Source organism: Bombina bombina, chromosome 5 (genome assembly GCF_027579735.1).
Source record: "Bombina bombina isolate aBomBom1 chromosome 5, aBomBom1.pri, whole genome shotgun sequence".
NCBI lineage: Eukaryota > Metazoa > Chordata > Amphibia > Anura > Bombinatoridae > Bombina > Bombina bombina.
The window spans coordinates 715,987,572-716,013,495 of NC_069503.1; the positions used below are offsets into that span (position 1 = coordinate 715,987,572).

General features: G+C 36.0%; 1 protein-coding gene across 1 annotated transcript in view; it reads right to left on the reverse strand.

Annotated features, from left to right (window-relative positions):
• ADTRP (androgen dependent TFPI regulating protein) overlaps window positions 1-20,229 on the reverse strand; it is a 130,122-nt gene extending 109,893 nt beyond the window's left edge. The window contains exon 1 of the mRNA XM_053713105.1: window positions 19,967-20,229. Within this exon, the coding sequence (XP_053569080.1) occupies window positions 19,967-20,119 (153 nt within the window). The 5' untranslated portion in view covers window positions 20,120-20,229. The remainder of the gene's footprint in view (window positions 1-19,966) is intronic.
• Window positions 20,230-25,924: the final 5,695 nt, after the last annotated feature.

Here is a 25,924-nt window from a genome sequence, read left to right on the forward strand (position 1 = left end):
TCTTGCTTGTTGGGGCGTTTATCCTCTGTTTAATTATGCCATATCTATTCTTGGTGATCGGAGCTTTACCCCTGGGTTTCTGTTTAGTCCGCCATTACTCAGCGTGTGTCGGGTCTTTCGGCTCCTTGTGTGCTATGATATTTAACATCTGGGCGACCCTTAGACACTGTGTGAGCCTGTTCACTTATATTATGGTGTTAAACTTTTTTCCTGCTCACCTGAAATCAATATTGTGGGCTGATTAAGTTGCCACGTGGTAGCTTTATTAAGATGGCGGCTCCGTATAAATTTCTCTCCCCTCCGTCTAGAAGCTGACATGTGTTGCTGGCTTCCCCTGCAGTAACTGCCGGCTTGTAAGTTTTGTGTAGATGCACCGCGGAGGGTTTACTCTGACCAGGGCTTCATTTCAAGTGTCCTAATTCTGCCATAGTCTGATATGAAGTGGATGTATTAGTTCACTGTCGGCTCTTATAATCAACCAAGTTTGGTCAGCAATAATGCTTCAAGCCACTTCGGTAGGAGTCCGGTGAAGGTTATTGGTCATTTGAAGAAGTTTAGATTGCTAAAAATCTATTTGTTGTGCTGAGTGAACCCGGAGCTCTAGGCAGATGCGTCCTCCATTAAGCTTGCCTAGGCTCCGCCCCCGTTTTGGCAATTTTTTAATTTCGCTTCAACAAACCACTTTAAAAATGAGTTAAGGTAAAGCTAAAACTGCAAAGCCAAATGATTAATGTCAGCTTATCCTTTAAGACAGAGCCCATCATTATTTTACGTTTAATGTCCCTTTTCAGCTAGATTAATAATATATTGCACATATTTTTACGCATATATGATTACAGTTTGCATTAAAGGGACAGTACACTGTGAAATTGTTTTTATATGAATGTATTTTCAATGACTTGTTATACCAGCTGCAGAGTATAAAATGTATGAGAAATTGCATTTTCAGGTTTATTTGTGTATCTGGTTTTGTGCTTTTAAACCACAGCCTATTACAATGGGTTGAGTTTCAGGTAATATCAGATCTCATTATGTTATCACTTTGTGTACACACACACTTGCCTCCTTATCTTATATCTGTATGGAAAACCAAAGCTCAATACTTAGAGAGAGCAATGGAAAAGTATCATTTTATTACTTAACTATCCTGCACCCCACTGCAAGTGTAATCTCTTCTGCTGGCTGTGTTTACTTAGGCTATTCAATAGAATATACTCCAGAAAAGAAACTTTCAGTATAGGTTGGGATACCACAAGCTAAATCAGCTATTTCAAATGCCAAAATAGGGGTAAAATGAATCATCTTGAACAATTTAAAGGCGAGAAAATGTTTGTGCGAACTGTCCTTTTAATTTGCTTCAAGCTTTTCTATTAGTTTGCACTTTAAATTTAAACAGTAATACGTTTTTAATGCTTTTCTTTTTACATACATGCGGGGGGGGGGGGGGGTTAAGTACAAGGTAACCTGGCACTAATGTCAAAAAGCCCAAAAGAAGAACAGAGCTTAAATTCATAAACAAATAGTGTGTGAGTTGCTGACATTATAATTCCACCCCTACATTTTTTTAAAATGTCTTATTAAAGTTACAAATTAAGCTTAAAAATGTCCCTTTTTTAAAAATTGTCAATGATTTAGTTATTTATTGCGTCATGTGCAAAGCATGACATTTTAAGAATGCTCTTGAAGGAAAATAGATAAATAGAATTAAATGGTTAAGGATATTCTATGGTAACCAGAAGGTAGAGACCATGAGGCCTATTTATCAAGCCGTCAACTATGCTGCATTCGCCGGCACCAATACACTCGCCTAACATCGCGGCCGCGGACCTGAATACGCTCTACTTATTTATCAAAAAATCTGTCAAATAGCCGCTCACCAAATACGGGGGCGATGAGCAGCGGACTGTTGTTAACTAGCAGTCATTGATCTCGCTGCTATTCGGCTTTTTCCCAACTTTATATATACCCTGTCACTAAACACCGCCACTATACTAAAATGTTTAACCCCTATCCAGCCGCTCCCAGACCTCACCGCAACTAAATAAAGTTATTAACTGCCATCCCGCTGCTCCCGGAGCCCACCGCAACTCTAATAAAGTTATTAACCCCTATCCCTCTACTCCTGGAGCCTACCGCATCTAAATAAATGTATTAACCCCTAAACCCCTGGCCTCCCACATCACTACCACTTACTAAACATATCGCCATAAACTAAATTAACCGATTAACCCCTAAACTTAACAACCCGCTAACTTTAAATTATAATTACCTCATCCCTATCTTATAATAAATTTAAATGTACCTTTAGAATTATATTAAACTATATTAAACTTCTAATTAACCTACCCTAAATATTATCCTATAATTACATTAAACTATATTAAACTATTAATTAACCTACCCTAACTATAATACTAAAATTACATTAAATTACATTAAACTATATTAAACTATTCATTAATCTACCCTAACTATTATACTAAAATTACATTAAACTATATTAAACTATTAATTAACCTACCCTATTAAACTAAAATTACATTAAACTAGATTAAGCTACAAATTAAATTAACTATATTATATATTTAAAAACCTAACCCTACTCAAATTATTTAAATCTACTATTAAAAATTACTAAGTTACAAAAAAATAACAACTAAGTTACAAAAAATAAAAAAACACTAAGTTACAAAAAAAACAATAAATTACACAAAATAAAAAATAAATTATAAAATATTTAAACTAATTACACCTAATCTAATAGCCCTATGAAAAGAAAAATCCCCCCAAAAAAATAAATAAAACCCTAGCCTGCAATAAACTACCATTGGCCCTTAAAAGGGCCTTTTGCAGGGCATTGCCCCAAAGAAATCAGCTCTTTTACCTGTAAAATAAAATACAAACACCCCCCAACAGTAAAACCCACCACACACACAACCAACCCCCCAAATAAAAACATATCTAAAAAACCTAAGCTCTCCATTGCCCTGATAAGGGCATTTGTATGGGCATTACCCTTAAAAGGGCATTTAGCTCTTTTTCAGCCCAAAACCCTAATCTAAAATTAAAACCCACCTAATAAACCCTTAAAAAAACTAACACTAGCCCCCGAAGATCCACTTACAGTTTTTGAAGACCCAACATCCATCCTCAGCGAAGCCGGCAGAAGTCTTCATCCAAGGGGGCCGAAGTCTTCATCCAAGCCGGCAGAAGTCTTCATCCAGGCGGCATCTTCTATCTTCATCCATCCGGCATGGAGTGGCTCATCTATCAGCCAATACGAATTAAGGTAGAAAAAATCCTATTGGCTGTTGCAATCAGCCAATAGGATTGAGCTTTCATCCTATTGGCTGATCCAATCAGCCAATAGGATTGAGCTCGCATTCTATTGGCTAATTGGAACAGCCAATAGGATTTTTTCCACCTACATTCCGATTGGCTGATAGAATTCTATAAGCCAATCAGAATGTACGGGACGCCATCTTGGATGACGTCATTTAAAGGGAAACTTCATTGTTCAGAAGACGTCGGAAGAAGAGAATGCTCCGCGCCGGATGTCTTGAAGATGGAGCCGCTCCGCGCCGGATGGATGAAGATAGACGATGCCGTCTGGATGAAGACTTCTGCCGACTTGGATGAAGACTTCGGCCCGCTTGGGTAAAGACTTCTGCCGGCTTCGCTGAGGACTTCTGCCGCTGGATGTTGGGTCTTCGAAAACTGTAAGTGGATCTTCGGGGGTTAGTTTTAGGTTTTTTTAAGGGTTTATTGGATGGGTTTTAATTTTAGATTAGGGTTTTGGGCTGAAAAAGAGCTAAATGCCCTTTTAAGGGCAATGCCCATACAAATTCCCTTTTCAGGGCAATGGGGAGCTTAGGTTTATTTAGATTTTTTTATTTTTATTTAGGTTTTTATTTGGGGGGTTTGGTTGTGTGGGTGGGGGGTTTTACTGTTGGGGGGTATTTGTATTTTTTTTTACAGGTAAAAGAGCTGATTTCTTTGGGGCAATGCCCCGCAAAAGGCCCTTTTAAGGGCTATTGGTAGTTAATTGTAGGCTAGGGTTTTTTTTTTATTTTGGGGGGGCTTTTTTTATTTTCATAGGGCTATTAGATTAGGTATAATTAGTTTAAATATTTGATAATTTATTTTTTATTTTGTGTAATTTAGTGTTTTTTATTTTTTGTAACTTAGTTGTTATTTTTTTGTAACTTAGTAATTTTTAATATTAGATTTAAATCATTTGAGTAGGGTTAGGTTTCTAAATATATAATATAGTTAATTTAATTTGTAGTTTAATATTGTTTGTAGTTTAATGTAATTTTAGTATAATAGTTAGGGTAGGTTAATTAGTAGTTTAATATAGTTTAATGCAATTTTTGTATAATAGTTAGGGTAGGTTAATTAATAGTTTAATATAGTTTAATGTAATTTTAGTATAATAGATATGGTAGGTTAATTAATAGTTTAATATAGTTTATTTTAATTCTAAAGGTAAGTTTAAATTTATTATAAGGTAATTATAATGTAAAGTTAGCGGGTTGTTAGGTTTAGGGGTTAATAGGTTTAGTAAGTGGTAGTGATGTGGGAGGCCAGGGGTTTAGGGGTTAATACATTTATTTAGTTGCGGTGGGCTCTGGGAGCAGCGTGATAGAGGTTAATAACTTTATTTAGTTGCGGCGATGTTGGGGAGCGGCAGGATAGGGGTTAATACTTTTATTTAGTTGCGGCAGGGTGCGGGAGCAGCGGGATAGGGGTTAATAACTTTATTAGCATTGCGGTGGGCTCCAGGAGCGGCGGGATAGGGGTTAATACATTTATTTAGTTGCGGCAGGGTCTGGGAGCGGCGGGATAGGGGTTAATATATTTATTTAGTTGCGGTGGGATAGGGGTTAATATATTTATTTAGTTGCGGTGGGGTCCGGGAGCGGAAGAATAGGGGTTAATAACATTATGTAGGTGGCGGTAATGCTGGGGGCGGCAGATTAGGGGTGTTTAGATTCGGGGCTTATGTTAGGGTGTTAGGTGTAAACGTAACTTTTATTCTACCATTGAAATCAATGGGATATCTGGCAGCATCGAACATAAGCTTTCAGACTTCCATTGATTCCTATGGATCCGCGGCCTCCAGGGTGGCAGATTGAAAACCAGGTACGCTGGGCCAGAATAGTGGTGAGTGTACCTGTTAGAAGTTTGATAACTTGCAAAAGTTGTCAGATAGTGCCGAATTTGTGTTCGGAACATCTGTAATGATGTAAGCATCAATCTGTGTCGGACTGAGACCGGCGGATCGTATGTTACATCACAAATTTCAACTTTTGCCGGTCTGTAGTCTTTGATAAATTAGGCGAATCAGGCTCGCCACAATTACACTGCGGAATTCCAGGGTATTTGCGGTTGACGGCTTGATAAATAGGTCTCCATGAACATAAAAATCTTATATATGAAAAACTTTGACTAATCAAATATATTTGTACTCACTGTAGTAGTCCACAGACAGCTCTTGCTGTAGAACATGAAGTAAATAGCAGAAATGTATGTTTACAAAATAGTATTAGTTCAGAGATTACTTTCACTACAGAACATTAATTATTAAATATCAGAAACAAAGGTTTTAAAAATGAGATCAGAACAAGAATGATTTTCTAGTCTGTTAGTTATTCTCTAACTGCTTTATGAATATTCTTAAACTGTCTTTGTGCGTTCAGATTCATATGTAAACAAAACGAATAAAAGAAAACAATTATGATGTGAAGGGCTATTAAATACAATAGAACTGCATAATGAGATAAGCAGTTCTCCATCTAAAATTCACCTTTCTTAATTCTTTGAGGGACCGCACAGTACTGACGAAACTTTTTAGATAATGTTGCAAGACCGGAGAGCTTTAGATCTACGTCCTTAGGGGTCCATTTATCATTGTGCAGACGGACATGATCCGCTATAGCGAACCATGTCCACTGCACATCGATAAATGCCAACAGCATACACTCTCGGCATTTATCATTGCACCATCAGTTATTGTGAACTGCTGGTGCAATGCCGCCCCCTGCAGATTTGCGGCCGTTAGCAGGGGGTGTCAATCAGCCCGATCGTACATGATCGGGCAGATTGCTATACGCCACCTCAGAGGCGGCGTATGAGATAAGGAGCAGTGGTCTTAAGACCGCTGCTTCTAAACTCTTGTTTCTGGCGAGCTTGAAGGCATGCGTGGAAACAAGGGGAACAGAGGCCATTCGGCCCTTGTTAAATAGACCCCTTTGTCTGAATTTCAAATGAGCAGCAGATTTGCTTCTGACAATGTTTTAGTTACTTCCATTTTGCCAGCCCCTGTATCATCTGACAGCCATCAGCGAATGACAGACTCATATATGGATACACTGTGAACACTTGCACATACAATGTAGGAACTGGTTCCTCAGAACGTTTGCATATAAAATGACTGTGCACAATTTTCAAATGGCCTTGTGGCTAAGACTTGTGTAAGCACCAACTGTAGAACTTGAATCCACAACATTTCTCTGGTTATGTGTGCTAACCATCCCACTAAAGAGGATGTCCAGAGTTATAATCTTGTGATCTTGAATGTTTTTGTTTTTTAGAAAAATCTGCATTAATTGATATCCTTGATTCTAATTAAGGGCTAGATTACAAGTGGAGCGCTCATTTTATTAGAGCTCAGATCTCGGGTTAATTTTAAAAATCTCCCCCAATTGCCCCCAAAATTAAATGTATGGTTCTTTTAATAAAACATTTAAAAAATATGAGCCTCTTTTATTTTTGGAATAATAACTGGAATAATAACCGCACAAAGCAGTTTCTAGGGGTTAAAGTTAAGGGATATGAGGTGATAGAAAGAAAACAGCACTCAAAATTTCCTTTTTATTATGGTCTATGGGGACTGTGTGTTCATTGTAAATATATATGTATATGCTTATATACATTTATATTTATGTGTTAACATGTGTATGTACATATAAACACATATATAGGTATATATTCATATACATATATCTTTTACATTTTCTGCCCATCGCTGCAACACTTACCCTCTTTGCTGCGCTAGGTTCTGTGCATATCTCACGGCATCAGAACGACGCTCCCATAGGAGCCTATAAAAGCGCTCGCGAGCGCAAAGCTTCCCTGCAATGCGAATGCAAGATCACATTCACATTGCGCTTCACCTCTAATACCAGTGTACCATTGCGTGTGCTGGTATTACGAGTGGAGTGCAAATATCCCGCTTGCGAAAGCGCAATTTTGAGCTCCACTCGTAATATGGCCCTAAAAAATGTATTATAAATGGTAGCTTCCATGTACCTAAAACATATACAAAAGTTCTAGAATTACAATTTAAGAAGTGGCTTAATGTTGGTCTATGATTTTAGCATAGGTAGAAATCCCCAAATACGGAATTCCAAAATCCAGGATTATTCAGAAATCCAGACTTTTTCATTAACATTTTTTTAAAGAATAAAGGGGTAGAGTGGAGCACAAAATTGCACTTTTGCGAGCTCAATATTTGTGCTCCATTCAGTATGACTAGTGAACGCCAATTTGTGCGCAGGTATTAGAAGTAAGCGCAATCTCACGTTCGTATTGCCTAGAAGCTTTGCGCTCACAAGAGTACACTTCCATAGGCTCCAATGGGAACCTCATCCTCTTGCCGTAAAATGGCAAAGAACCTAGCGCAGTGCAGGGGATAAGTTACGCAGTGCAGGGGTTAAAGGGCCATTATACACTCATTTTTTCTTTGCATAAATGTTTTGTAGATGATATATTTATAAAGCCCATAAAGTTTTTTTTTTTTTTAAATGTATAATTTTGCTTATTTTTAAATAACATTGCTCTGATTTTCAGACTCCTAACCAAGCCCCAAAGTTTTATTTGAATACCGTCAGCTACCTTCTCCAGCTTGCTCCTGTTTGTGTAAAGGGTCTTTTCATATGCAAATGAAGGGGGGGGGAGTGTCTTATTTACCACTTGTAGTGGGCTTTCCAACTGCCTTTTCAACAGAGCTAAACTGAAAGCTTCTAAGTAAGTTTTTAAACCATTTTATACTGGATTTTTATATCAGTATCTGTGCATCTTATTCTTTATAGTAGTGTCTATTACATGCAGTTATATGAAAATGAGTGTATACTGTCCCTTTAAGTCACGCAGTGCTGTGCAGCAAATATAAAATATATATGTATATGAATATATACATATATATTTATTTGTTTATACGTAAATATACACATATTAACACATACATATATATTTTATATATATGTATCTAAGCATATACATATATATTTAAAGTAAAAACACAGTCCCCCTAGACTTCAATTTCTAACACCCCACATCCCTTCACTTTAACCCATTATAACTGCTTTGTGCAGTTATTTAAAAAAAAATGCTTGTATTTTTTATTTTAAGAAAGGAACTGTCAACTTTATTTGGGGGAAATTGGGGCACATTTTTTTTAAATTAAACCGAGGTCTGACCTCAAATTTTCACCTTTACGAGCGCACGTTTAAATAGCACCCCACTTGTAATCTAGCCCAAAATGATTAATAAAAATCACTATTTTTTTCCCTGCCAGTATGTGACAATCTTCTCTGCTTGTGCCTCTGTTGTTTAAAAATGCAAATGCTAGTCTTTATTTATTTAAAACAACAAATAGTACCATTGTACCAATAGTACTGTACTAGCTTTCTGATGGTACTATGTATACAAAAGTATTAAAAAAACATTTAGATTGCATTTATAATCTGTATTATGGCATGTAAATATTACTTAAATGACTCAAGATATTGTTTTACAGATGTAAATAAATATTCCAAAATCCAAAACTTTTCTGGCTCCAAGCAGATTGGATAAAGGGTTTTCGATTTTAGTAAATAAGTATTTTTTATATATAAACAAATTGAAATGTATGAGGTATGTCTGCCACTGGGTCAAAATGACACATTCAACAAATGTATTTTTATTTAATGCTGAGTTTGTTCATTGAGGAATGTGTAGACTGAATTTTAAAGTAACACTGGCACTTTGTGGCATTGTTAAGTATAATAGGAAATATCTACACACCAAATATTATTCATTTTTTTTCTTCATACTGTCAAGTTCTCTTTCACTATTGACACTTTAGTCTAAGCACAATTTAATGCTAAATAATGGATTTACAAGACTGATTTATATGCTTAAAGTGATAGTAAATGATATATAAAAATAAGCCTGTTGCTTTAAAGGGAAGCTCAAGTCAAAATAAACATTTATGATTCAGAAAAAAAGACTTTCCAATTTACTTCAATTATCAAATGTTGTTCAGTATTTTTATATTCACACTTTTTGAGGCACCAGTTACTACTGAGCATGTGCACAAGCTCACATTGTATACATATACTAGTATGTCATTGGCTGATGTCTGTCACATGATACAGGGGACCGGAAAATGGGAGAAAAAAAATAAAAAAAATAATTTGGCAGAAAACAAATCTGTTTATACTGCTTATTTGAAATTCAAAGTAGGTGTTATTACATTGTCTATTTATTATGTAATTGTTAATTATGTAATTCTACTGCATTGAGTTGTCCTTTAAGCATAGTTGTTTGACCATAACTGCAGATTTTATTTAAAAAAAAAATAATATATATATATATTTTAATAGAAAATATATTTAAAAAACACTAACCACCCCAACACTGTTTATTCTTCCCTCTGTCCCCGTATCCTTTGAGTCCTGTTTCGGAGTGACTTATAGAGTGGTCCCACCCTCTCTATACGTCATAGTTTTTGCTAATTCCATTAGACATATACAGATATAGCGCAACACAACGCATGCGCACAAGAGGCTGTTATTTATTACAGCCAGCCAGTTGGACGCGCTGCTCATTGGATAAAGGTGGAATACGTTAAAAAAAAAATTGATTGCGGATAAAAGACGTCTGGTATATTTGACAGGCAGCTATGTAAAGTACCAAATTATGACAGCTTGCAGGTAGTATATATGGGTTATATTAAAGCGTTACAAAATTGTTCATTGGCAGTATTAACGTTGGCGAAAGGTAATGCATTTGACCATCACTTAAAACATTTAGAACTCCATGTACTAAGCAGCGTCAGCTGCTTTGGAACCCTTGCCGGGCAGACTCATACATGCAAGCCTGCTTCCCACAATATAAGAAGCAACAATCATAAGAAAAATCACCCAGAATACGCTCTCTCGAGGTGATTGACAGGCCCTTCTCTTCTGAGATTGGCCACACTAGGGAAAGGGGCAACAATTTACACTCAAGCGAGAAATACAGGCAGCGAGATTACGAGTTTTGCATTAGAGGCTATGTGGTGCTAACAAGCCGTTTCAGCTCACCGCTCACCTACAGACAACACTGGTATTATGGGTTTTTTTCAACCCGGCGTTAGCCTCTAAAAAGTGAGCGGAGAGCAAAATTTAGCTCCACATCTCACTGTAATACCAGCGCTGCTTACGGTAGCGGTGAGCTGGCAAAACATGCTCATGCACGATTTCCCCATAGGAATCAATGGGGCAGAATCTGCTGAAAAAAAAACCTAACACCTGCAAAAAAGCATCGTTCAGCTCCTAACATAGCCCCATTGATTCCTATGGGGAAATAAAAGTTATGTCTACACCTAACACCCTAACATGAACCCTGAGTCTAAACACCCCTAATCTTACACTTATTAACCACTAATCTGCCGCCCCCGACATCGCCGACACCTGCATTATATTATTAACCCCTAATCTGCCGCTCCGGACACCGCCGCCACCTACATTATACTTATGAACCCCTAATCTGCTGCTCACAACATCGCCGAACCCTACATTATATTTATTAACCCCTAATCTGCTGCCCCAATGTCGCCGCCACCTACCTACCTACACTTATTAACCCCTAATCTGCCACCCCCAACGTCGCCGCCACTATAATAAATATATTAACCCTAAACCTAAGTCTAACCCTAACCCCCCCAACTTAAATCTAATTTAAAATAATCTAAATAAAATTACTACAATTAAATTAATTATTCCTATTTAAAACTAAATACTTACCTGTAAAATAAACCCTACGATAGCTACAATATAATTAATAGTTACATAATAGCTAGCTTAGGATTTATTTTTATTTTACAGGCAACTTTGTATTTATTTTAACTAGGTAGAATAGTTATTAAATAGTTATTAACTATTTAATAACTACCTAGTTAAAATAAAGACAAATTTACCTGTAAAATAAATCCTAACCTAAATTACAATTACACCTAACACTACACTATAATTAAATTAATTACCTAAACTAACTACAATTAAATACAATTAAATAAAATAAACCAAAGTACGAAAAAAACAAACACTAAAATACAAAAAATAATAAAATAATTACAAGAATTTTAAACTAACTAAACCTAATCTAATCCCCCTAATAAAATAAAAAATCCCCCCAAAATAAAAAAAATCCCTACCCTATACTAAATTACAAATAGCCCTTAAAAGGGCCTTTTGCGAGGCGAAGATGGGTGAAGACGTCTCAAGGTAGGGTGATCTTCAAGGAGGTAGTGTTAGGTTTTATTAAGGGGGGATTGGGTGGGTTTTAGAGTAGGGTTGGGTGTGTGGGTGGTAATGTTGGGGGGTATTGTATTTTTTTTTACAGGTAAAAGAGCTGATTACTTTGGGGCAATGCCCCTCAAAAAGCCCTTTTAATGGCTATTTGTAATTTAGTATAGGGTAGGGATTTTTTTGGGGGGGGCTTTTTTTATTTTATTAGATTAAGTATAATTAGTTTAAAATTCTTGTAATTATTTTATTTTTTTCTGTGATTTAGTGTTTGTTTGTTTTCGTACTTTAGTTTATTTAATTTAATTGTAGTTAATTGTAGTTAATTTAGGAAATTAATTTAATTATAATGTAGTGTTAGGTGTAATTGTAATTTAGGTTAGGATTTATTTTACAGGTAAATTTGTCTTTATTTTAACTATTCTACCTAGTTAAAATAAATACAAAGAAGCCTGTAAAATAAAAATAAAACCTAACGGCTAGATTTAGAGTTCTGCGGCCAAAGGGGTGCGTTACCTACGCATGCTTTTTTCCCCCCGCACCTTTTAAATACCTCTGGTATTTAGAGTTCACAGAATGGCTGCGTTAGGCTCCAAAAAAGGGAGCGTAGAGCATTTTTACCGCCACTGCAACTCTAAATACCAGCGTTGCTTATGGACGCGGCCAGCTTCAAAAACGTGCTTGTGCACGATTCCCCCATAGAAAACAATGGGGCCATTTGAGTTGAAAAAAAACCTAACACCTGCAAAAAAGCAGCGTTCAGCTCCTAACGCAGCCCCATTGTTTTCTATGGGGAAACACTTCCTACGTCTGCACCTAACACTCTAACATGTACCCCGAGTCTAAACACCCCTAACCTTACACTTATTAACCCCTAATCTGCCGCCCCCGCTATCGCTGACACCTGCATATTTTTTTAACCCCTAATCTGCCGCTCCGTACACCGCCACAACCTACATTATCCCTATGTACCCCTAATCTGCTGCCCCTAACACTGCCGACCCCTATATTATATTTATTAACCCCTAATCTGCCGCCCACAACGTCACCTCCACCTACCTACAATAATTAACCCCTAATCTGCCGACCGGATCTTGCTGCTACTCTAATAAATGGATTAACCCCTAAAGCTAAGTCTAACCCTAACACTAAAACCCCCCTAAGTTAAATATAATTTAAATCTAACGAAATAAATTAACTCTTATTATATAAATTATTCCTATTTAAAGCTAAATACTTACCTGTAAAATAAATCCTAATATAGCTACAATATAAATTATAATTATATTGTAGCTATTTTAGGATTAATATTTATTTTACAGGCAACTTTGTAATTAATTTAACCAGGTACAATAGCTATTAAATAGTTAAGAACTATTTAATAGCTAAAATAGTTAAAATAATTACAAAATTACCTGTAAAATAAATCCTAACCTAAGTTACAATTAAACCTAACACTACACTATCAATAAATAAATTAAATAAACTACCTACAAATAACTACAATGAAATAAACTAACTAAAGTACAAAAAATAAAAAAGAACTAAGTTACAAAAAATAAAAAAATATTTACAAACATTAGAAAAATATTACAACAATTTTAAACTAATTACACCTACTCTAAGCCCCTAATAAAATAACAAAGACCCCCAAAATAAAAAAATGCCCTACCCTATTCTAAATTAAAAAAGTTCAAAGCTCTTTTACCTTACCAGCCCTGAAAAGGGCCATTTGCTGGGCATGCCCCAAATAATTCAGCTCTTTTGCCTGTAAAAAAAAACATACAATACCCCCCCAACATTACAACCCATCACCCACATACCCCTAATCTAACCCAAACCCCCCTTAAATAAACCTAACACTAAGCCCCTGAAGATCCTCCTACCTTATCTTCACCATGCCAGGTTCACCGATCCGTCCTCCGAAGTCTTGATCCAAGCCTCCAAAATCTTCATCCAAGCCCAAGCGGGGGCTGGAGATCCATAATCCGTCTGAAGTCTTCTATCAAGCGGCGGCTGAAGAGGTGCAGAAGAGGCTCCAAAGTCTTCATCCTATCCGGGAAGAAGAGGAGATCCGGACCAGCAACCATCTTGATCCAAGCGGCATCTTCTATCTTCATCCGATGACGAACGGCTCCATCTTGAAGACCTCCAGCGCGGATCCATCTTCTTCTTCCTACGTCCAACTGAAGAATGAAGGTTCCTTTAAGGGACGTCATCCAAGATGGCGTCCCTCGAATTACGATTGGCTGATAGGATTCTATCAGCCAATCGGAATTAAGCTAGGAAAATTCTGATTGGCTGATGGAATCAGCCAATCAGATTCAAGTTCAATCCGATTGGCTGATCCGATCAGCCAATCAGATTGAGCTCGCATTCTTTTTTATTTTTTGTACTTTAGTTAGTTTATTTAATTGCAGTTATTTGTAGGTATTGTATTTAATTTATTTATTGATAGTGTAGTGTTAGGTTTAATTGTAACTTAGGTTAGGATTTATTTTACAGGTAATTTTGTAATTATTTTAACTATTTTAGCTATTAAATAGTTATTAACTATTTAATAGCTATTGTACCTGGTTAAAATAATTACAAAGTTGCCTGTAAAATAAATATTAATCCTAAAATAGCTACAATATAATTATTATTTATTTTGTAGCTATATTAGGGTTTATTTTACAGGTAAGTATTTATCTTTAAATAGGAATAATTTATTTAATAAGAGTTAATTTATTTAGTTAGATTTAAATTATATTTAACTTAGGGGGGTGTTAGGGTTAGACTTAGCTTTAGGGGTTAATACATTTTTTATATTAGCGGTGTGGTCCGGTCGGCAGATTAGGGGTTAATAATTGTAGGTAGGTGGAGGCGACGTTGGGGGCGGCAGATTAGGGGTTAATAAATATAATATAGGGGTCGGCTGTGTTAGGGGCAGCAGATTAGGGGTACATAGGTATAATGTAGGTTGCAGCGGTGTACGGAGCGGCAGATTAGGGGTTAAAAAATTTTAATAGAGTGGCGGCGATGTGGGGGGACCTCGGTTTAGGGGTACATAGGTAGTTTATGGGTGTTAGTGTACTTTAGAGCACAGTAGTTAAGAGCTTTATAAACCGGCGTTAGCCCAGAAAGCTCTTAACTACTGACTTTTTTCTGCGGCTGGAGTTTTGTCGTTAGATTTCTAACGCTCACTTCAGCCATGACTCTAAATACCGGCGTTAGAAAGATCCCATTGAAAAGATAGGATACGCAAATGGCGTAGGGGGATCTGCGGTATGGAAAAGTCGCGGCTGCAAAGTGAGCGTTAGACCCTTTCCTGACTGACTCCAAATACCAGCGGGCGGTAAAAACCAGCGTTAGGAGCCTCTAACGCTGGTTTTCATGGCTACTGCCCAACTCTAAATCTAGGCCTAAGCTAGCTACAATGTAACTATTAGTTATATTGTAGCTATCTTAGGGTTTATTTTATTGGTAAGTATTTAGTTTTAAAAAGGAATAATTTATTTAATTGTAGTAATTTTATTTCGTTTTATTTAAATTATATTTAAGTTAGGGGGGTGTTAGGGTTAGACTTAGGTTTAGGGGTTAACACATGTAATATAGTTGCAGTGACGTTGGGGTCGGCAGATTATGGGTTAATAAATGTAGGTAGGTGTCGGTGATGTTAGGGACGACAGATTAGGGGTTAATAAAATGTAACTAGTGTTTGTGAGGCGGGAGTGCGGCGGTTTAGGTGTTAATATATTTATTACAGTGGCGGCGATGTCCGGTCGGCAGATTAGGGATCAAAAAATGTATTTAAGTGTTTGCGATGTGGGGGGGGCCTCGGTTTAGGGGTTAATAGGCAGTTTATGGGTGTTAGTGTACTTTTTAGCACTTTAGTTAAGAGTTTTATGTTACGGCGTTAGCCCATAAAACTCTTAACTACTGACTTTTAAATGCGGTAGGAGTCTTGATAGGAGAGGGTCTACCTCTCACTTCTTCCAAGACTCGTAATACCGGCGTTAGGAAAATCCCATTGAAAAGATAGGATACGCAATTGACGTAAGGTGATTTGCGGTATGCTCGAGTCGCGGAAGAAAAGTGAGCGGTGAGCCTGTACCTGCCAGACTCGTAATACCAGCGTTAGAAAAAAAGCAACGTTGGGACCTCTCAATGCTGCTTTTTAAGGCTAACGCAAGACTCGTAATCTAGCCAAGGATTTGTCTGTTTGTTGCAAAGCCATGTGGACAGGTTCTCAAGTTGAGATACTTGTCCGCATGATCTTTAATTCATGGTGCCCGTATTGCCAATAGCTTGTAGATCTGGTTCACAACATGGATTTATAATCTCCCCCGTCACAGCAATCATTCTGAGCAAGTGTTAAAACCAGGAATCTCTAAATATCTAGATTATAAAGAATACCATTCAAAACTGTTAAATATTAAACTTCAGGAAAACAGAAGAAAAAAAGACATTTAACCGCTTAACACCATTAGGATGTTCCATGTCGTCCTAGCCGTGCTGGGCTTTAACACTGTTAGGATGGCTTGGAACGTCCTATGTTATTCGGCGTCCTGCAGCATCTTGCTTTAAAAAAAAAAAAAAGCATAATCTGACTGTGGGGCAAACCTAGCTTACTAGACAGTCCCCTAGGATCCGATCCCAGTGTTGGAGTCACGTGATCATGTCGCCAATCACATAACTTTCTAATTCTTGCAAATGTTTACATCAGAACTTTGTTCCAATGGTGAATATTTGCCCCTGCCATGAAGGGGTTAAATATTTTCAAAGCCAATGTTATACTTTAAATGTTTGGTACAGCTGTGACTCCCATACAATTTGAATAAGTTGAAGGGCCAAGAAAGGTCAAGGTTTAACAAGGAACATCATGAAATATTAAAATGATTGATTAAACCTAATATTATAACTGCTTTTCGCTTTGCTAGTATGGGTTTGGGCACAGCACATTTTTTTGAATGGATAGAAATTGTAAATTACATGATTATGAACCTTCATATCTGAGAAGAATTTTGCAATGGGAAATGCAGCTTTATTTTATCAAATAAGTATGGTTTATGTTTTTTATCTTTTCACTGATTTCCCTGTCCCCCAGAACAAAGCAATCCTTGCTAACCCATTACAAACTAATACACAGATATAGATATTATATTGAAACTTTCATGATTCCGATAAAGCATTCAATTTTAAGCAAATTTCTAATTTACTCCTATTATCAATTTTTATTTGTTCTCTTAGTATCTTTATTTACAAAAACTTAGGCAATGGCCCATTTTTGGTTTAGCACCCTTCCCTTAGGGTGGTTTAGCACTGATTCAACTTAGTTTGACAGGTATTTAAACAGACAGACATACATTCCTTTCTTTTCTCCATCTAATATCTAAATACCAATATATAGATATACCAATATATATATATATACCAATATATAGATAGTTGTATTTACAATAATATTCACTCCTAAGCCTACCTAGTATGCCCACTGCTATTGCAAAGAGTGATTTTCATATCACAACTGTTGATGCAAAACTGGTAATCCACCATTTAAGAGCAAGTGACTACAGAGAAAGTTAGTGAGGAGGAAGGAGGTAAAAAAAAGCTCACATAAGTAGCCCAAAAGTATTAAATACAGTTTTCAGGTATTACAAGTTAAAACTAAATAGTTAGTGCAAGAGCAAAAGACTAACTGCAGGACTTTGGACACTGTGACCACATTAACTTCTCTGTCAAGAAATTAGCACCCAAGGGTGCAGGTTAGAGAGTGTATGGGACATATTTAAAAATGTGCAGCGGACATGATACGAAGTAGCGTACCATGTCTGCTGCACATCGCTGCACATTCTTGTGAATTGCTGGTGCAATGCCGCCCTCTGCAGATTCGTGGCCAATCGGCCGCTAGCAGGGGGTGTCAATCAACCCGATCGTATTTGATGGGGTTGATTTCTGTCCACAGCCTCAGAGCAGGTGGACAAGTTATGGAACAGCGGTCTTTAGACCGCTGCTTCATAACTTTTGTTTCCGGCGAGCCTTCACGGGGCATCAAGCTCCATACAGAGCTTGATAAATATGCCCCTATGAGTGCACATACATACTCCTTAAATAACTAGGTTTAAACATTAACTTTAATATTAAATTAATTTAAAAATGTTTACACTGGATACCATAAGGGTACATTTACAAAAAAAGAGAAATGAAAAAAGGACAAAGAGAGCCTGTAACTAAACAAAATATTAGTAGCAGCACCCTGGTATTCCTGGCCGATAGCTGGATAGTTGGGGGTGCTTGCTCAAAACAGGCTCTGCAAAATGAAAAAATTAGAACGCAAAAAGTATAGGATAGCAACGTGTTTCAGCTCATATACGGGCCTTTGTCAAGTCTTGATTATTAAAAAATGTAATAAACTCTGTTTGAGACATCCAATTTTTAAATATATCAGTGGCCAATTTGATTACATCAATCTTTTCATCTACTTAACTGCAACAGGCTCCAAAGCACATATATATATATATATATATATATATATATGTGTGTGTGTTTATATATATTTATGTGTTTATATTTGTATATTTGTCTGTAAATACATATATACACATATAAATACATAAATGCATATGTACATAAATATAAACATATGTCTTTAGACATGTATATGTATGTTTGTCTGACTTTGCCTGAGATCTCATATCTTTAAGCCCTTATAACTTTTTTGTGCAATATTTTTTTAAATAACTTTTACTAGATGGTGATATTATGAGGGTAACTGTACTTTTTAATTTATTTGTGATGTGTTTAGTGACACTTTTTTGTTTAACAGTTAAGAGTTCTGAGGTCGCACTAAGTCAACGTGCGTTAACTTCAATTGCACTCAAGCGATCGCGAGTGAAAAACCTGACGAGCGCAAAAAACCTGCGATAAACCTCTTTTCACTTGCACTTAACTTTTAGTGCTCCACTCCTAATCTAGCCCTATATTTGCGCCTACCATTTTAAATAAATATATATATTGAGAGAGAGAGAGAGAGAGAGAGAGAGAAATATAAATATTTATTTAAAAATAGGGACTTTTTTTTATATGTAAAGAACATAGGAATTTCAAGTATTTAAATTAAAAACACATTAAAAATTATATTGCATGTTTAAAGATATCTAAATGGGAAGAGCTCAAAGTGTATATATAAATATATATAAACTTGTCCTAAAGTCCGCGTACACTGGCCAAAATCCTCATCCACTTGCATCCCCTCTCCCTCCCTCCTTCCCCTTCCCTGTCACTCTCAACTTTTTTTTTTTGCTGTAGTGCAGCGGTCCCACCCGCTCCTGCCCTCATCCCGCACTAAATATTCTTGCTTACCGCACCTGTGCTACCATTAGCGCGCCACTTGACCTTATATGTATGTTGGAATAATGCTTTTACTTGCAATAATGAAAGATTTTATGCATTGTTAAAATGTCAACTTTAATGCTCTTTTAAGTCTAATAAATTAATTAAACCATTTATGTCATCTGCTGTCATCCTAATTTGTTGATGGGTCTTTCCTTTAGAGATACAATTTGAAGATTTAAAAATAATCTGACCAGCAATAAAAAATAAAAAGCATTTAATAATCAGGATTTCCACATTATTCATATTCAAGTTTTATTTTACTTCTAAATCCCAAAAATATCAAGCAGTAAAAAGTAAAAATTCCTTATAAACCAGGGCAATAGGTGGTTGTACCTCATTGTAGTGACAAGGTTTCTTATATACGTTTCCAAACTAGAGACTTTATTGTCATCTTTCTGCTTAAAAGCACAATATTTTTTATTTAGAAATGAAATAAAAAAGCTAAAACCCTTTTATATCAAAAGAAAATGTCTCATAGAAACCATCATGTGCACTCTTTAGCCTAAACTAACTATACAACAAATAAATCAGCAAATAGTCTAAGCATATTTATTTGAAAACCTTTCAAATGCAAACAAGTGTATCTCACAAAGAGACATTTTCAAAATTTCACTGTAATCACCAGATTTGTCATTTTTCTACACTTTATGAATTTAATAAGTAATAAGACAGCTACAATCTCCTTATTTGGACTCTCTCTCTCTCTGTCTCTTTCTTTCTCTCTGTCTCTTTCGCTCTCTCTTTCTCTCTCTCTTTCTCTCTCTCTCTCTCTTTCTCTCTTTCTCTCTCTCTTTCTCTCTCTCTCTTTCTCTCTCTCTCTTTCTCTCTCTCTCATTCTCTCTTTCTCTCTCATTCTCTCTCTCGCTCTCTCTCTCTCTTTCTTTCTCTCTCTCTTTCTATATCTCTCTTTCTCTCTCTTCCTCCCATGTTGCTATTTTTAATTCTCTACTGGGTTTAACATTACAAAAAAAATATTTTGCTCATCAAACAACCATAATAGCAACATACCGAAAATGTTTTAATTTGATTCTTACCAAGTTGAGTACCGTCAAGTATTTCCACTGTCCCCCATACAAGAAGACTCCAACTGGCTGTTCTGTTACATTAATTGTAAAGAGAGAGTATGTGATAGAAAAATACCATATAAAAATAAAGCAATGATACATCTTCAGAACTAAGGTTGCCATGATCCAGCTGTCTGCAAAAAATAAGGCTACTGAATTATACTTTTTTGTTGGCTTTTCAGTTTACAATTTGCTTCTTAAAAATGGCTTTGTTCTTAGGAATTAAAGTTCTTTGAAACAAATTAGTTTATGCCTCAGTGGGCATTATTCATGGAACTTGTATTTATATGTAGGATTTAAAGGCATCAAACAAGATCACAGAAGATTACACTTATGCAATGCAGCTTCCAACAAGTAAAGCCTTTGTTTGCTGTAACCTCTTATGAAGCAAAAGAACAAGGTTCGTATTTATGTGATTGAGTCCCTTTCTAGTTTTTGCTTGTTAAAGTTGGCATTGCAGTTTTGTAAGCATTACATGGGCTAAAATGAATTATCAAAGAACACATATTGGATGTATTTTATTACAGTATATATTTTATATTAAAAATACTTGTGTTTACATATCTGCATTTAAATAAATATCTGCATGCAAAGTAAATTCAATGATATAGAACTTAAAATATTATTTTTATTAGTAACAGTTGATTGTGTTGCAGTCTAGGGACATATTTTTTTAAAAAGGCTTTAGAGTATTGTTTATCATCTATTTTGCTGTGGCCATGTAGGAAGAGATATAATTATATGGGCACAAAAGTCACCCTATATCAAGCCCCTGTAGGTATAATAGCACCCCATAAAACCTTACTCACTTTACTAGCCCTGTGTACTGCTCCACGCTGCTTTTTTAACTTAAAGGGACAGTCTATACCACACATTTTATTGTTTAAAAAGATTGATAATCCCTTTATTACCCATTCCCCAGTTTCGCATAACCAACATTGTTATATTACTATACTTTATAACATTCAAACATCATCACATGACATTTTAGTTATTATCTATTGACTTGCATTTTAGCTAATTAGTGCAGTGTCTGCCACAAGCTACCGGCGTGATCACAATGTTATCTATAAGGCTTACATAAACTATCACTCCCCTGTTGTGAAAAGCAAATAAAAAAGCATGTGATAAGAGGCGGTCTTCAAGGACTTAGAAATTATCATATGAGCCTACCTAGGATTATCTTTCAAATAAGAATATAAGAGAGAAAAGCACATTTGATGATAAAAGTAAATTGGAATGTTGTTTAAAATTACATGCCCTATCTGAATCATGAAAGTTTATTTTTGACTAGACTGTCTCTTTAATTCAGTAGCAGAGGACATACACTCCCGATGTCTCCAGCTTCACAGGGTTAATTGAAGGTCGTGGGAACATATGCCTTCATTTTCAGTTTAAGCAGTTGGTGCAACTTCCATATTGTCTGCTCCATCCTACTTTAAAAATTATTAGAAAAGTACTGGGGCGTAGGGTGGGTATATAGGAGATGTGGTTATTCTTTTACCTTAAAAAAAAAAATTGTATCCTGTAGGAGCCTCTTATATACAAGCAACTAATGTGTTTAATACAAACTGGGACCTATAGGATGACTTTTGTGTCCCTTTAAGATCATGCCTTAATCAAGCAATCACTGTGTAGAAGGTTTAAGGCTCAGTATTCTGCAGGGTGCTCTTCAGCCTTGCAGGGGACAGTAGGAAAAAATATACTAAAATGTGCAGAGGTCAAAACAGAACTCACCAATGTCATAATTTAATCATGAATTATATATATCACAATCAGTTATATCACTGATGACCTCAAGTAAACCAAACAAAAATCTTTCTCTCTCAGATCATTATGTAACAGTCATGTGATCCTGCAACAAATAATATTTCAATATGTAGAATAGATATGTAACAGCACCACTAAATAAAAAAGGGGAAAACCTTTATTTAAAGGAATAAAACTTCAAAGGACAGTTTATGTAACCAAAAAGTAAAGTCACTATTACTTTATGCCTCTTCCTCCATTTGAAAAACTCATACGCATGTCCTCCTGCCTCCTGCACTTTTTACTTCTTCACACCTCCGGGAGTGGTATACAGTTGACATGTGCGTCACTAAAAATTTGTTTCATTTAGTTTCATTTTGATTAGTTAAATAAATAATTTTGTTTCGGCAAATTAGTTTAGCTAAGTTTTTTTTTTAAATTTGTTTCGGCAAATTAGTTAAGATAAAAAAAATTCGGATCCATTCGTTTTTTTTATCCATTCTTTATTCATATGCATTATTCTATTCAGAAGTTTAGAATAGAATAATGCATATGAAAAAAGAATGGATCCGAAAAAAACGAAAGGATCCGAAAAAACTATTTAATTCAACATAACTAGTTTGCCGGCGATTGTCGAAACAAAATTATTTAAAACTGCTGCCACCCACATCGACGACACTAAATAAAGTTATTAACCCCTAAACCGCCATCCCCCCCACATCGCCAACACTACCTATACCTATTAACCCATAATCTGCACCCCCCACATCGCCGACACTAACTAGATCACTAATAAAGCCATTAATCCCTAAACCGCCGTTCTCTGACATCGCCAACACTAACTAAACCTATTAACCCCTAAACCGCACCCCATTACATCGCCAACACTACCTTAACCTATTAACCCCTAAACTGCACCCCCCCCTCACATCCCGACACTAACTAAATCACTAATAAAGCTATTAACCCCTAAACTGCCATTCCCTGACATCGCCAACACTAACTAAACCTATTAACCCCTAAACTGCACCCCCCACATCGCCAACACTACCTTAACCTATTAACTCCTAAACCGCACCTCCCCACACATCGCCAACACTACCTAAACCTATTAACCCCTAAACCACATTTCCCAAACATCACAAATACTAACTAAACCTATTAACCCCTAAACCGCCGTTCCCAAACATCGCTGACACTAACTAAACCTATTAACCCCTAAATCGCCATTCCTAAACATCGCAATTACTAACTAAACATAATAACCCCTAAACTGCTGGCCCCCACTTTGCAACAACCTAAATTAAACTATATTAACCCCTAAACCTAACACCCCCTAACTTTAACATAATTAAAATAGACCTAAATTAAAGTTACAATTATTAACTAACTACCTATATACAAATAAATACAAATTTTCAAGTTTGTATTCAAGTTAAAATAAATACAAACTTACCTGTGAAATAAAAATAAAACCTAAGCTGCTTAACATTAATAAAACCTAACATTACTAAAAATAAAAAACCTAACATTACTAAAAATAAAAAAAAATAAGATTACTAAAAAATTAAAACTATAATTACAAAAAATAATAAACACTAAAATTACAAAAATAAAAAAACTACCATTACAAAAAACAACAAATGAAATTATCCAAAACAATAAAAATGATTCCTATTCTAATAACCCGTTTTTAAAAAGAAGCCATCCCAAAGTAAAAAAAAACCTAATCTATAATAAACTACTAAGGGCCCTTAAAAGGGACTTTTGTAGGGCATTGCCCTAAAGTTAACAGCTCTTTTGCAAAAAAAGCAAAACAAGCACCCCTAACATTACAATCCCCCACCCCCCAAACCCACAAAATAAAAATAAACCTAAGAGCATTCAGCTCTTTTTTTCGGCCCATTTAAAATAAAAATTGCCTAATCAAAACCCCCCCAAAAAATAAAAAAAAAAACATTACAAAAAATAACCAACTAAATGATCCAAAAAAATTCAAAATTATTCCTATTTTAATACTCCAATAAAAAAAAAACAACCCAAAATAAAAAAAAACGAATCTATAATAAATCATCCCAGCGGCGAAGTATCTTCATCCAGACGGCTCCATCTTCATCCATCGCAGGGCCGGTATCTTCTTCATCCCTGCGGAGGCGGAGCGGAGGTTCAGGAGGAGGTCCATCGGTCCGATGTGGAGGTCCTCTTCATGCGATCGTCTACCACACAGTGAGGATTCAATGCAAGGTACCCCTTTTATATAGGGGGTACCGTTGCATTCCTATTGGCTGAAAAATTTAAATCAGCCAAAAGGAATTAGAGCTACTTAAATCCTATTGGCTTATTTGAATCAGCCAATAGGAATGAGAGCTGCTTAAATCCTATTGGCTGTTCTAATCAGCCAATAGGATTTAAGCAGCTCTAATTCCTATTGGCTGATTTAAATTTTTCTGCCAATAGGAATGCAACAGTACCCCCAATATAAAAGTGGTACCTTGCATTGAATCCTCAGTATGCGGCGGACGATCACATGAAGAGGACATCCACATTGGACCGATGGACCTCCGCCTGGACCTCCACCTCCATGCATCGACCGCTCTGCCTCCGAACAGGGATGAAGATGGAGCCGCCTGGATGAAGATGCTTCGCCGCTGGGATGAAGAACTTTCGCTGGACTTCAGCAACTGTGAGCATCGATTTTGGGGTTAGTGATAGGTTTTTTTGTGGTTTTTTGGGGTGTTTATTTTTTTTTAGATTAGGTATTTAATGGGCTGAAAAAGAGCTAAATGCCCTTTAAAGGGCAGTAAAAGAGCTGAATGCCCTTTTAAGGGCAATGCCCATACAAATACCCTTTCAGGGCAATGGGTAGATTAGGTTTTTTTATTTTGTGGGTTTGGGGGGTGGGAGTTTGTAATGTTAGGGGGTGTTTGTTTTTATTTTTTAGCAAAAGAGCTGTTAACTTTAGGGCAATGCCCTACAAAAGACCCTTTTAAGGGCTATTGGTAGTTTATTATAGATTAGGGATTTTTTATTTTGGGGTGGGTTTTTTTTTAATGGGGTATTAGAATAGGAATAATTTTTATTATTTTGGATAATTTTGTTTGTTATTTTTTGTAATGGTAGTTTTTTTTATTTTTTGTAATTGTAGTTTACATTTTTTAGTAATCTTATTTTTTTTTTCTTTTTAGTAATTTTAGGTTTTTTCTTTTTAGTAATGTTAGGTTTTATTAGTGTAAGCTTAGCTTTTAGTTTTATTTCACAGGTAAGTTTGTATTTATTTTAACTAGGTAGTTAGTAAATAGTTATATTGTAGCTAGCTTAGGTTTAATTCTTATTTCACAGGTAAGTGTATTTATTTTAACTAGATAGTAAATAGTTATATTGTAGCTAGCTTAGGTTTTATTTTTATTTCACAAGTAAGTTTGTATTTATTTTTAAACAGGTAGTTAGTTAATAATTGCAACTTTAATTTAGGTCTATTTTAATTATGTTAAAGTTAGGGGGTGTTAGGTTTAGGGGTAAATATAGTTTTATTTAGGTTGTTGAGATGTGGGAGCCAACGGTTTAGGGATTATTAGGTTTAGTTAGTGTTGGCGATGTGGGTGTATGGCGGTTTAAGGGTTAATAGGTTTAGTTAGTGTCAGCAATGTTTGGGAACTGCTGTTTAGGGGTTAATAGGTTAAGTTAGTGTCTGCGATGTTTGAGAACGGCGGTGTGATGACCTGGGTTATCCAACCCTGTGCCAGTCACTTGTTTGGCACAGAAAGGGTTATCAGACCCCTTCTACTGTCACTAATTTTTCACAATCTACCCAATCCAGGAAAGCCTGTGACTTAGTTCAGCGTGTGCACAAGGGTTAACACAGTATCTGGTCTGTACTAGACTTCAGAAAAAATGCCCAAAACTCCCCTTTAATGCCACCCACACTAAACTAAAACCATATAGCTCCAAGCTGCCACCACTTATGATTTATTAAAGAGAAAATCCTAAGGAAAAACCCAGACTTACACATTAACTCTCAGAATACAATTTAGCAGAAAATACTTACTACTACTAGTCTCAGTAGCTTCAGTAACGTGGTTCAAATATCAGACAAAGGCCAAAGCTTAATAAATTAAGGTTTATTATGCGAAAAATGTTAAGTTTAAAATAAAAAGGAGAAAATGACAGAAGCTCTTATAC